Source organism: Panthera tigris, chromosome A3 (assembly GCF_018350195.1).
Source record: "Panthera tigris isolate Pti1 chromosome A3, P.tigris_Pti1_mat1.1, whole genome shotgun sequence".
Classification (NCBI taxonomy): domain Eukaryota; kingdom Metazoa; phylum Chordata; class Mammalia; order Carnivora; family Felidae; genus Panthera; species Panthera tigris.
In genome coordinates, this window is record NC_056662.1 from 60,122,356 (window position 1) to 60,136,923 (window position 14,568).

The window sequence follows — 14,568 nt, forward strand, 5'->3', positions numbered from 1 at the left end:
TACTATGTTAGGTGAAAAAAGTTAGATTGAGAGACAAATACCATATGATTTCACTCATGTGGAATCTTAAAAAAAAAAAAAACATAAATAAACAAAACGCAGAATTAGGGGCACCTGGGTGGCTCAGTCGGTTAAGTATCAGACTTCAGCTCAGGTCATGATCTCGTGGTTTGTGGGTTTGAGCCCCACATTGGGCCCTGTGCTGACAGCTCAGAGCCTGGAGCCTGCTTCAGACTGTGTCTCCCTCTCTCTCTCTCTCCGCTCCTCCCCAGCTTGTGCTCTTTCTCTCAAAACTCAATGAACGTTAAAAAAAAATTTTTTTTTTAAAAAGCAGAATTAGACTTATAAATATGGAGAACTGATGCTTGCCAGAGGGGAGGGGATAGGCACAATGGATGAAGGGGAGTGGGAAATACAGGCTTCCAGTTATGGAATGAATAATATAGTCAGTGATATTGTAATAGCATTGTATGGTGTTGGATGGTAGCTACACCTCTGGTGAACATAGCACAACGTATAAACTTCTCCAAACACTATGTTGTACACCCGAAACTAACATATCATTGTGCATCAACTATACTCAAAAAAAAAAAAAAAAAAAGTTTGGTGATTCCTCAAAACATTAAACATAGAATTACCATATACCCACCAATTCCACCCCTAGGTATATACTCAAGAGAACTGAATACAGGGACTCAAACACCTGTACATAAATGTTCATAGCAGCACTTTTCACAACAGCCAAAAGGTGCAAACAATCAAAAATGTTCATCACTGGATAAACGGATGAACATTATTTGGCATACATATACAAAATGAAATTATTCAGCTATAAAAACAAAATGAAGTACTGACACATTCTACGACATGGATGAACCTCCAAAACATTATGCTAAGTAAAAGAGTCCAGACACAAAAGGTCATATGTGGTATAATTCCATTACATGAAATATCCAGAACAGGTCAATCAAAAGACATAAAGTGGATTAGTTGTTGGTTGCCAGGAGCTCAGAGGAGGGGGAAATGGGGAGTGAATGCTTAATGGGCACAGATTTCCTTTGGAGGTGCTAAAACATTTTGGAATTAGAAGAAATAGCAAAACTTTGTGAATGTATTAACTGCTACAGAATTACATTATTTAAAATGGTCGGGGTACCCAGGTAGCTCAGTTGGTTAAGCATCCAACTTTGGATCATGTCATGATCTCACTGTTCGTGAGTTCAAGCCCATGTTGGGCTCTGTGCTGACAGCTCAGAACCTGGAATCTGCTTGAGTTCTGTGCATGTGTGTGTCTCTCTCTGCCCCTCCCCCAATGGCTTGCTCTCGCTCGCTCGCTCTCTCAAAAAAAAGAAATGAAACATTAAAAATAAAATTAAGTTAAAATGATCAGTTTCATGTTATGTTAATTTCACCTCAAAAAAACTTCACAATACTGATTACATATTTCATATTAACCCAACTAAGAGTGAATTAATATAACAACACTCTATTCCTCTTTCAGTAGTAGTAAGTTTGCAGGCTTTCAAAACGATTTTGTCCTTAAACCAAACAGGACAGAATGCAGTTACCACTTATCAGTTTAATAATTCCTTTCAATTCTAATTACCAAGAGACTGAGATAACCAAATTTTGAGAATTCTAAATAAGTTCAAAATGAGAACATGAAGAGAAAATCTACACAAGAAAAAAAAAAATTTTAGCCAGATACCTATGACACAAGTGTGAACTTAAAAAATTATGAGCTATACCACTATGAAATGCAGTGTAAACCTTGAACAAACTGTGAAAAGCCACTGTGCAGCTAGAAATTTGACATATGGACTGAATATTAAATATTAGAGGATTTGTGTTAATTGCACTAGGTGGGATAAGGGTATTGTGGTTATATAAAAAAAAACATTCAGGGAGAAATGTCAAGATATTAATAAAATACATGACAAAAATGGAGACAAAATTCTATTTACAATTAAATCTAGGTGGTAAGTATATGGGGTTCATTATATTATTCCTTCAACTTTTCTGTGTGCTTGCAATTTTTATATTAGAAGTTAAACTTCTATATTTAAAACAATTACAGGGGCACCTGAGTGGCTCAGTCAGTTAAGAGTCTGACTCTTGATTTAAGCTCAGGTCATGACCTGAGCATCATGAGATCAAGGGCCACATCAGGCTCATGCGGAGCATAGAGGTTGCTTAAGATTCTCTCTCCCCCTCTCTCTGCTCCTCCCCACCCCCACTCATGTGCCCTCCCTTTCTAAAATAAGTAAAATAAAAATTAAAAAAATGAGTAAAAATAAAATTTAAAAATTACAAGCTTGCATAAACAAAAGGTAAACTTTGGAATGAATCGGGCACCTATTACTTTGTCTCATAATTTTTGGAGTTTGGAAAGGTAATGCCTTCCCAACATTTCATTCCTTTAAGACTTTGTTAATTATTAATGTGTCTAAAAAAAGAAATTGGTTTTCATTATTTTGAGTTTAGAGCAAATTAAATTCTTGAGAACTGAAAATCCACCAAGTACATACCTTTTTTTCTAGGTTCAGTCTTGACAAGTCATGCATTTAAGTAATATCTAAACTTAAGTAAAATGTCACTGACCTGGACTGAAGGATTATAAATTAAAATGAAAATATGAGATAACAGCACAACTGTCCCTGTACTGTTTTACACAGCATTAAATACTATCTATATGCAAGGTAAAATTTCAAATCTAACCATGTAAAAAAAAAATAGAAATAGCATGTACAAGTTCCAACCTAGAATAAGAGGGAAAAAAACAGAAATAAAGCATGGCAGAAGTGGCACAAACGAAAACAAAATCGATGGCTGAAATAAAGTCAAATCTATCATTAATACAAGCAATGTAAGTGACTTTAAATCCTTAAAGATAGGCTGTCAAATTCTATTATAAAAATTCAATGTTACGCTGTTTACCAAGACAGACCCAAAACAGCTACACAGAAAGGTTAAAAGGGAAAAGATGGAATACTCAACAAAACACTAGGAAACTAAATCCAAAAACATATAAAAGGGATTATACACCATGAGCAAGTGGGATCTATCCCAGGATTGCAAGGTTGATTCAACATAGAAAAATCAATTAACATAATCCAACATATGTGAATAGAAAAAAAGACAAAACCACATGATCGTCTCAGTAAATGAAGAAACAGCATTCAACAAAATCCAACACTCTCATGGTAAAAACTTTCTACCAATTAGAAACAGAATGGAAATTCCTCAATATGAAAAAGGGCATCTAGGAAAAACACAGTTAACATCATACCAAATGGGTAAATACTGAAAGCTTTTCCCCCTAAGGTAAGAAACAAGACAAGGATATCCACTCTCCCCATTTCTAGTCAACATTATACTGTAGAATCTAGCCAGAGCTTTAAGCAAGACAAATAAGCCAAGAACATTTAGACTGGAAAAGGAGGAAACTATCTGAACTTGCAGATGACATGATCATGTCCACAGAATACACATACATACATACGTACACACACACACACGTCAAAATATCATTAGAGCTAGTAAATGAGTTCAGTAAGATTACAGGATAGATCACTATACAAAAATTTTATTTAAACTATGCACTAGTAATAATCTGAAAATGAACTTAAAATAATTCTACTTGCAATAGTGTAAAAAAGAATTAGATGCTTAAGAATACTTTTTTAAAGAACTGCAAATGTTGAACTCTGAAAACTAAAAAAAGAAATCACTGAGGGCATTCACTTTCGAATGTCCCCTCTGTAAAGAGAGCTTTCCTACTATTCTTCCTTTTTTAAAAAAAAACTTTTTAATGTTTATTTTATTTTTAAGAGACACAGAGCATGAGTGGGGGAGGGGCAGAGAGAGAGAGGGAGACCCAGAATCTGAAGCAGGCTCCAGGCTCTGAGCTGGCAGCACAGAGCCTGACGCGGGGCTGGAACCCACAAACAGAGAGATCGTGACCTGGGCTGAAGTCGGACGCTCAACCGACTGAGCCACCCAAGCGCCCATATTATTCTTCCTTTCTAATCTTATATTGTAATAAACATTTGCCTGCTGCTGGCACAAAAAAAAAAAAAAAAAAAAAAAATCACCGAAAGTAAAGACCTAAGTAAGTGGAAAGACATCCCACACTCATGGATCAAAAGGCATAATATTGACAATACTCCCAAAATTGATCTACAAATGAAATGCAATCCCACTCAAAATCCCAACTACCTTTCTTTCTTGTTGCAGAAATTGAGAAGTGACCCTAACATCTGTATGGAAAGGTAAGGAACACACAATAGCTAAAACAATCTCAAAAACAAGTTAGAAAAATCACACTTTCCAATTTCTAAACTTACTACAAAACTAATGCAATCAGGAGAGTGTGGTACTGCCATAAGGACACAAAGATCGAGAGAACAGTATTGAGTCCAGAAATAAACCCCTACACATACGGCCAATTGATTTCAACAAGGAATTAGAGAGAGAATAGTCTTTAACAAATGGTGCTGGGACAACTAAATATTCACAGGCAAAAAATTAAGCTGGACTCCCACCTCACACTTAATAAAATGTAACTCAAAATAGCTCAAAAGCCTAAATGTAAGAGCTAAAACTACAAAGCTACAAGAAAAAAAAAAGAAACAGTAAATCTTCACGCCTTTGGATTTGGTAACAGTTTCTTAGATCTAATACCAAAAGTACATGCAACCGAAGACAAAATAGATAAATCAGACTTCATGAAAATTAGGAACTTTTTTGCTACAAAGGACAACGTCAAGAAAATGAAACAACAGGGGCACCTGCTGGCTCAGTCAGTAGAGCACGTGACTCTTGATCTCAGGGCTGTGAGTCTGAGCCCCACATTGGGTGCAGACATTACTTAAAACTCAAAAAAAAAAAAAAAAAAAAAAAAAAACCCAGAAAGTGAAACAACAACCTCCTAAGGCAGAAAATAACCCACAGAATGGGGACAAAATATTTGCAAATCATATCTCACTAAGGATTTGCATTTAGAATATATAAATAACTTATATTCCTCAACAATAAAGAAGTCAATTTAAAAATAGGCAAAGGATCGGAATAGAAAGTTCTCCAAACAAGATATACAAAGATCCAAAAAGCACATGAGGACATACTCAAAATCTTAAGCTCTCACGGAATGCAAACCAAAATCCCAGTAAGACACCACTTCTCACACCTACTAGAATGGCTATAAATCAAAAAGTGAGAAGATAGAAAGTGCTGATGAAGAGATGTAGATTCTTTTGGAATTCTTTTCTTATAAACATTTTTTTAAATATTTGTTTATTTTTGTGCGGTGCCTGGGTGGCTCAGTCGGTTAAATGTCCAACTTTGGCTCAGGTCATGATCTCACAGTTCATGGGTTTGAGCCCGGCATTGGGTTCTGTGCTGACATGACAGCTCAGAGACTGGAGCCCGCTTCAGATTCTGTGTCTCCCACTGTCTCTGCCCCCTTCCCGGCTTGCACTCAATCTCAATCTCAATCTCAATCTCAATCTCTCTCTCTCTCTCTCTCAAAAATAAATAAATAAATAAATAAATAAATAAATAAATAAATTTTAGTGTTTATTTTTAAACACTCTCAAAAATAAACACTAAATATATACGTATATATAAATATATACTTATTTATTTTTGAGAGAGAGAGAGAGAGAGTGTGAATGAGGTAGGGGCAGAGAAAGGGAGACAGAGAATCCCAAGCAGGCTCCTTCCTGTAAGCACAGAGCCCTCCCTACATGAGACTCCTATCCACCAACTGTGAGATCACAACCTGAGCCAAAATCAAGAGTCAGATGCCTAGCTGAGCCACCCAGAGACCCCAAGAAATTGGAAATCTTCTACATGGTTGATTGGAATGTAAAATGGAGCAGCAGCTTTGGCAGCTCCTGAAGAAGTTAAATACAGAGTCACCCTATGACCCAACAATTTCACTCCTAGGTATAAACACCAAAGAACTGAAAACATATGTCCACACAAAAACTTGTACAGGTATTTTTATAGCAGTATGATTCATAATAGCCAACAAGTAGCACCCCAAGGTCCATCAAGCGATGAATAGGAAAATAAAATGTAGTATATTCATATAATTGAATTTTAGAACACATGATTCTAGCCTTAGAAGAAATGCCAACCACAATGTCATCAGTCTTATCTATCAGCGTCACAAAAGCTCAGTACCTGAAACCTAATGACATAAATCTGAATTAAAACAGTACTCAATTTGGGGCGCCTAGATGGCTCAGTCAACTGAGCGTCAGACTCTTGACTTTGGCTCAGGTCATGATCCCAGGGTCATGGGATCCATGTTCAGCACAGAGCCTGCTTAAGATTCTCTCTCTCTCCCCCTCTGCCCCTCTCCCTTGCTTATAAAATAACAACAACAACAACAACAACAAAACCAACAGTGCTCAATTGTATTTTTAGGGACTGCTATCCAAAGTTTATGGTTTGAATAAAGTTTCAGAAACAGAAAAGCCACATATTTTAGACCTCAGTGGAAAGTACATGTCTATCACCAATGTACTTGGTGTACACTTGGTGTATCACCAATGTAATTGGTTTTCCTAATTATTCCAAAAAATTCTAAAATTCTAAATTTTCTAATTCTAAAAATTCTAAAAAATTCTAAAAAAAATTATTCTAAAAAATGACTGCTACCTGGGTGAAAAATAGGGATTTCTCTTAAAGAACATACCTGAAATTTTACATACCATGTCTGAAACAGGAAGGACTGAAACATTAAATCATCATTGTTTTCACTTTAAACATACAGGCTAAGAGAAAAGCAATTATGTAATTGGTTGATAGACAAAGAAATTCTTTAAAGAAATTTTGGCACCGATTAACCTATAGACAATGGCTGTCGTTCTTCTATTCTCCTTTTTTGAGTCCTTAATCTTTAATAGTTGTTTCACCAATAAAGACCCTATGAAGATATTAATTTTTCATTGGAAAGTCTGTATTTTGGAATATCAAGATTTCTTAAATCAGCTAGGACAGCACAGTGAAAAGCCACAGGTTCTGGGGTCAGAGTCTACCTACCAGCTGAAAGACTCTAACCACAAACATATTTTTACGTTAAATCCCACTTTCCCCTTATCTGTATTTACATAATAGTTCTTGAATCTCTATACGTTTCCCTTCCTCCTAGATTCTCAAACTAGTTACAATGTGGTTATTGGTTCTAAATTAAGTTCTTTCGTTAAAGTTACATAAATATGTGGTTACTGCTAGGGCAAGCTGGGTTACTATGATTATTTCAATACTGTTTTAATAAGGGTTCAAAATACCTGTGTATTTTGTACTATAATTTCTCAACAGTTCATATTTGTCACAGAGCGTAAATTAGAATGGGAGAGGAAAAGAAGTCATTTGAATGCTGCTGCAATGTAATCCTCTCCCTGTTCTCCCCCTTTTCACTATTTACATATTATCACAAATTAAACCTAACCACAATTTAGGCCTCACCTTTTACACTATTTCTAGTAACAAAGTTCAGTGAGTTGGTCAGACACAAGATAACCATCTTAAAAGTTTTCTTATTAAACAAAAAAGAAAAATTACATAAACAGCAACCAAACTGTTAAGATATCTAGGAATAAGCCAAACGAGAAATATCCTAAAGACTCAAATAAAAAAAAATAAAATTTTACTCATCTACAATTAAATTAACCAAATAGAGAAGCATGTCTTATCAGCAATTTGTTTACCATGTTATTTCGATCACCTAGGACAATACCTGGCACTTAAGTGATTAGGCAGACAATACATTTCTTGAATGAGATAATTCAATATCATAAAGATGTCAAGTATACTAAATAATCCAAAAACTTAATGGGACTTAGAATTAAAACCAATCCCAACAGATGTGTAATAGGCCTTGATAAGTTCACCTACTGCATAAAAAAAAAAAAAAATCATAAGAGCATGAACATGACCACAGATGTCTTAAGTTGTCTTTGAGCAGTTCTCAAACATTTCTATCATCTGTTAAAAAAAACACTAATGATGGTCCAACAGCTTAGAAAATGTCTCACACATGCCCAAATCTAGTTTAGGAATCCCTAAATCAGCTGTTCTCAAAGTAGTCCCAAGACCTGTTCGGGGGGGTCTAAACTAATTCAAGAGATCAAATCTATTTTCAAAATAATACTAAGAAGCTATTACACTTCTTTATTCTCATTTTCTTACAACTGTAAGGTGTTTTCAGGAGGCCACATGACGTGTGATACTGCTCCAAGAATGAATGCACAAACATATGAGAATCCAAGTTCTCTTCTAAGCCAGACAGTAAGGAAATTTGCAAATATGTTTGATACCTGTCCTTTCATTACTTTTTGAAAATGATTACTTAACGCTACTTATGTTAATATATAATGTGTTCATTAGTTTGTTCTTTAAGATTTTAGTTTTTTAAGTAAACTCTTTGCCAAGGTGGGGCTCAAACTTATGACCTCAAAGATCAAGAGTATCATGCTTGGTGGCTCAGTTAAGCGTCTGGCTCTTGATTCTGCTCAGGTAGTGATCTCAGGGTTCGTGAGATCATGCCCCACATTGGGCTCTGTGCTGACAGAGTGGATGGAGTTGGCTTGGATTCTCTGTCTCCCTCTCTGCCCTCCCCAGTTCACATTCTATAAAAATAAATAAACATTAAAAATAAAAAAGAGTCCTACCAACTGAACCAGCCAGGCACCCCGAGTTTTATTTTTAAATTAATAACAACTATTTTAAGAACCTTTAATTTGTAATACAGTTAAGTATTGATAGATATAACCCACATAAAAACGTTTTTAGTTCCTTAGGAAGTTAAGAATGTAAAGGGGTACTAGGACCAAAAAGTTTGAGAACTGCTGTTCTGACCTAACCACTGACACTCAGTTCTTCAGCTAAACAATGCTTTGCCTGCCTTACAGATCAAATCCAAGAAGGAAAGAAACTTAAATAAAGCACAATTAGTAGGCAAGCAACATCAAAAATAGCTGCATCAGCTCTCCAGAGATCACCACTATAGAAGGCTAAAGTTATTACAAGCTAACAACAAAAGTTTATCATCTGCTTTCTCATTCATGTATGGCAAACTATGACAAATATCACGTATCAATTTCCTAAAGTATCAGTAAGGGAACAAGGTAAGCCAATAGAACTCTTGGATTATACATCTTTTTTATGATCAAATATATGAAAACACAAGGTTTTTAAAATTTTTTAATGTTTATTTATTTTTGAGAGGAGGGGGGAGGGGCAGAGAGAGGGAGACACAGAATCCCAAGCAGGCTACAGGCTCTGAGCTGTCAGCATAGCTGGACATAGTGCTGGAACCCACGAACTGTGAGATCATAACCTGAGCTGAAGTCAGACGATTAACCAACTGAGCCGCCCAGGAGATAAGAAGGTTTTGTTTTATTTTGTTTTGCTAATTTAAGTATATACAGATGAGAAATAAATGCCTTTGTTGAACTAGACTATTTGGACTACTTGTTACTTGGTTTACTCCCTCTCTAGGCAGCTCTAGAGTATCTGATATACTCGGAGCTCCTTCTGAGCAAGTTCCTTAAGCAGATAACCATGTTTTCTACCACAGGGGAGGGACCCTGCTACCCTGATCATACCTGATTGACTAGGATAAATGTCTGACATTAGAACATTCCTAAAGGTGAGGAAACTATCTCAAAGACAGCCAGAACTCCCATGAAAACAGGGAAATTGCCAGTAATAACAGGAATATTACCTGAGTTAAAACAACAAATAGTAGAGTCACTATACTGGCAAATTTACTGGTGTAGAGAATCACAGCAAGAAATAACCTGATGGTGAACATACCCTAGAACTCTACGGAATCCTGAAAGACTTTCTAGCTCCTGAATGACATCCCCACGGCCATGATATCTGATGCTGGGATAGATGAAATAATTATCTTCCTTCTCTCTGTATCCCCCCCCCTTTTTTTTTGCAGGGAAGGTAATTAATACTACTAATGTGACACATCAACTCCCTTATAATTTGAAATTTATAACTACCACACTTAAGGGGATCAAACAAACAAAAAAGGGACCAGAATGAAGAAACAGAGGCTAACTACGAAAAACTAAATAATTTAGATCCTTTTTCTTTACACACTTCCATAAGAAAATCAATTGTATTGTGTAAATGGAAAAAGTACGACGTCACTAGAACACACAAGATCCCATAAGGTCCCATTACATAAACTGAGGACTGTGAGAATTATGAGCATATTGGCCTTGGGACGCCTGGGTAGCTCAGTCGGTTAAACGTCTAACTCTTGATTTTGGCCCAGGTAATGATCTCATGGTTTGTGAGTTCAAGCCCCACATGGGACTCCGCTCTGACAGCAAGGAGCCTGCTTGGGATTCTGTCTCCCTCGCTCTCTGCCCCTCCCTCCCTCTTCTCTCCCCCTGCCTCCCTCCCTCTTTCAAAAAAAAATTAACATTAAAAAAAAAATACTGGCCTTATGTTTTGTATGATTTATAGATATTGAATCCTAGCCCTTATCTCATCAAGAGTTTTTCCAGTTGGGGCACCTAGGTGGCTCAGTCAGTTAAGCATCCGACTTCAGCCCAGGTCAATGTCTTGGGTTCACATGTTCGAACCCCGCATCAGGCTCTCTGCTGTCAGTGGAGCCCTCTTCAGATCCTCTGTCTCCCTCTCTCAGTCTGCCTCTTCCCCCATTGGCTCTCTCTCTCAAAAATAAACAAACATTACAGAAAATTTACACTAAAAAAAAAAGTTTATCCAGTTAATTGAAAAAAAGCAGGAAAACTTGAATACCTTAACAAAATCTCATTCTCAGAATTACCCAAGCTGTAAAATTTTAGAACTTAGTTTTTGAACAAAAGTCAGTCACTGGTAAGATAACATGCGACTCAAATAAAATCAGACACTCAGATGAAATAAAACCTAATTTTAAATGAACATTGAGTGACTGAGAAATTAAAATAAGGATTAAACATAAAGAAGTAAGAATTAAAACAAGTATTTTCTCTGTTCTTTCCAAAACCTGAAAAGTGACTCAATGCCCTATCTTGATTAACTAGTAAGCAGCTGCTCATTTCTCACCCAGTTCTACCTGGCCAGAAACATTTTCAATTTAGCATAGCTTGAAAGGGAAGGGCAGGTGGAATGAATATAAAATCATTAAAAGTGGGGATTTTTATACAAGAGTAAAACCAGACAAATATCTTATTTTACACAAACAAGAACGTTAATCCTAACAGAGGGCTCTCCCCTTCTAGACCTGCTTCCCAGTCTGTTTTTCTCTCTTTTACAAATATTCAAAATATCCTTGAAAAAAACAGTATTCAACATACAGAAGGTCAAAGCAAACTAATTCACAAGTAGTGGAACTTCTCTGGTCCCCGCCTCCCCACAAATATCTTCCCAGTCCCTCCTTTCCACTAAAATATCTTACGTGGAATGCCAAAGTAAAAAGGCCAAGCAGTTCTGGTCCAAGGGGGACCTCTGCAAAACCCTGGGATTTCTTACATTATTATCTGAAAGGCATTTAAGCAAAGGAGGCCATGAAACATTGGGGGGGGGGGGGGAGGACTTAATACTAGCACATGAGAAAATAAAATTTTCAATTACATTGACTTCACTTTCCCTTCAAAATGAGCCAAAATATAAGACAACAGATTAGTCTGGGGCTGGGGGGGGCGAGGAACCAGTAGTAGCATTCCTCCTATACTTCCAAACCAATCATTTAACAAGAGGCTCCAGTGTTTGCACTTTAAACTTTACATCACTCATGAAAATCTTTATAATCAGTAACAAACACTTTTTTTCTAAAAACACACAAACAAGTGTCTCCCCTATGAATAGCTTTTTTCCATTATGAAAGAACTTAAAAAGTAAAGGATTAACATACATGTATTTTTGTTTTAATTTAAAGGACTTCTGTAATCCTGAACCAAGCAAACCAATTGAGAAAAAAAAAAAAACTTTTTAAATAAGACAGTGGACAGCTGAGTGGATACTCCACTTAATATTCCCTAGACTTGATGATAAAATTGGGGTTTTTTTCCCCTCAAGTATTTATCTTTCAGATACACTTGAAAGATTTACACATGAAAGGATTGAAATGGCTTTAAAACATCCAGCAGGTGGATAAAACAGAAATGGTCATGTAATAACCATGGGTAATTGGTACACAAAGCTTTATTATACTCATCTATTTCTTCCACACGGTTGATGAAAAAATGCAGCCTATGCGTCAAAACATCCGGCCAAAAGCAAAGAAATTTTTGTCCCACGAAATCACCCAGAATTCTGCTTATTTTCTCTAATTTACCTGGTTTGATTAGCAAGTTCTAGTCTGCAAGCCAGTTAACTTCCTCCAATTCCAAGATTCACCTTGATGTCTTTCAATTCCACTCATCAGCTAGGTGACTGCTAGGTAACTAACTGTCAGGTGAGCACACAACCCAGAATTCCAAATTATAATTAGTAATCTTATTTTAACTTCAAGACCTGATATCCATTTTTGAGTCAAAATGACTATTACAGATGGTTGTCATGGTTTTTGTTTTAGTTTTACCTTACTCTCCCCCTAATCTCTGAACTAGTTTGGTGAGTGGTATACAAAGCTGAAATATAACAGATGTTGTTCCCTCCCTGGGAGTAAACTTTGAGAAGAGTGAAAGAATTCAATCGAATGTGACACACAGAAATGTTGCAAAAATTTCGGGGTAGGTAGCTTTATGATATATCCTTACACTCCCTCCCCCCAAAAACCTTTTAAGTGGTTAGAAAGGAGAGACCCGGGTTGGTTGGTTTTGTCTCCTCCCCAGTTTTTAGGGGGAGGTGCTTAGAGAGCAAAGAAATGACCAAAAGACAGGCCGGAAGAAGGAAAGCTTTGAAAAGCACGGAATGTGGACAACCAGCCCTTAAATAATTGAGACCTGTCCCCAAATACAATAAAGGTTAAGAGGGAGTTACCTGTTAAACACCTCCGGGTAATTCCAACGCACCTGAGCGGCTCAGAGTTTAAAAAAAAAAAAAAAAAATAACTAGCTCTAGGTGCACATATTCGAACTCTCCTCTCCAAGTATTCATAGGTACAAAGGCACAGAAAGAACTCTTCCTCACCGTCGCTAATAGTAGCGCCGCAAAAACAACTCTCTCGCCCTGGCCACGATGGCCGGGCCGTGTCCGGCCCAGAGAAGCGTCCTGAGCCCCTACCCCTGGGAACCCCAAAACCACTGCCCTGCTCCTGTGGCGGGAGACCCCTCTTTCCAGGCCGGGAGAGAAGTAGCCACGGGACCAAGTATCGACTGGAAGAACGCCGCCGAGGCCCTCCGCGCCCGCCCGGAACTGGGGTCTTGGCCCCGCGCCGCCCCATTCTGGGCTCAGGCCCGGGGCCCCGCGGTGCCGGTCGCGAGCCTCGCCCCCGGTCCACCCCGCGCCGGCGGAACCCGCGCGAACCCCTGAGCTGCGCCGGACGCCGCCGTGCAGACCCAGTCACTGGCTACCTGTCTTCGCTCTTGTTTTTCTGCTTCTTCCCCATCGTGTGTCAGCGGCGCTCGTAGTCCCAGCCCCTCTATTCGGTCTCTTACAGACCCAATGTCCCCCAGCCGACTTTGGTCTCTGTTCAGCTCCGTTCCCCTCGCACTGCCGCCTCTCGCACCCGGCTCTCCACAGACCCGCGCACTGGGACAGGGCACATATGGTGTGAGCTCTTGAGTGCGCAAGCGCATCGCCCAGCCGCCTCGGCGTGAGGACGCAGGGCGCGGCTCATCGAGAGCTGCGCTTTGGGTAGAGCGTCTCCAGTTCACCCGCCCCTCAGGCGGGAGCCCGAGCGCCCCCTTTCCACAAGCGTCCTCCGCGCAGCGATAACCGCGGGGTTCTAGAACCCTGACACAGACAATGAGGCCGAAAATTACCCTTGTCAGCTCCATCTCTAAGGGGGAACGCGGACTTGGATGGTTGGAGCTCATTTCAGAAATAAACCTTGGGCTTTCAGTCCACCTCTGTATCTTTGTGTTCTCAGACGCACGAAGTTCAGTAAAGAACCATGATGAACAAACGATAGGCACTCTGCATGATAAATCCAGGACAAATTGTAACTTTCGGTAACATCCCTGAATTATGAAGTCTGTTGAGTCACTAAAAAAATAACTACAATAAAATAAGGACACACCCATTCCCCAAAATAGATCTTAATCTTTACATTCAAAGCGAGAGCAAGTTCTAAGAATTTGTGTTAGGGAAGGTAAAAGGAACCTACTAGGGTGGTAAGCATGTTCAATACCTGGATCTGGACGGTGATATTATGGGTGTTATCTATGTAAAAACTAATCATGCTGTGTAAGTTATACCTCAACTTTTTTTAAAAATTTACATCCAAGTTAGTTACCATGTAGTGCAACAATAATTTGAGTTATACCTCAACTTTTTTTAAAAAAATGTGTTCATTAAACACAATGCAAGGGAAGTTGGAGTGTCACCCTGGAGCAAGACCATAGCTGTCTCGTTTCTGATGTAACATTACGTGTCCTAAGGCTCAGAGCCTAAGAAAGTCCGACAAGGCGAGGTTGAGCACTT

The 14,568-nt window shown here is 38.3% G+C and overlaps 1 protein-coding gene across 1 annotated transcript in view; it reads right to left on the reverse strand.

Moving 5' to 3' along the window:
• Positions 1–13,834, reverse strand: part of EIF5B (eukaryotic translation initiation factor 5B) — an 89,740-nt gene extending 75,906 nt beyond the window's left edge. The window contains exon 1 of the mRNA XM_015544587.2: positions 13,497–13,834. Coding sequence (XP_015400073.1) covers positions 13,497–13,531 — 35 coding nt within the window. The 5' untranslated portion in view covers positions 13,532–13,834. The remainder of the gene's footprint in view (positions 1–13,496) is intronic.
• Positions 13,835–14,568: the final 734 nt, after the last annotated feature.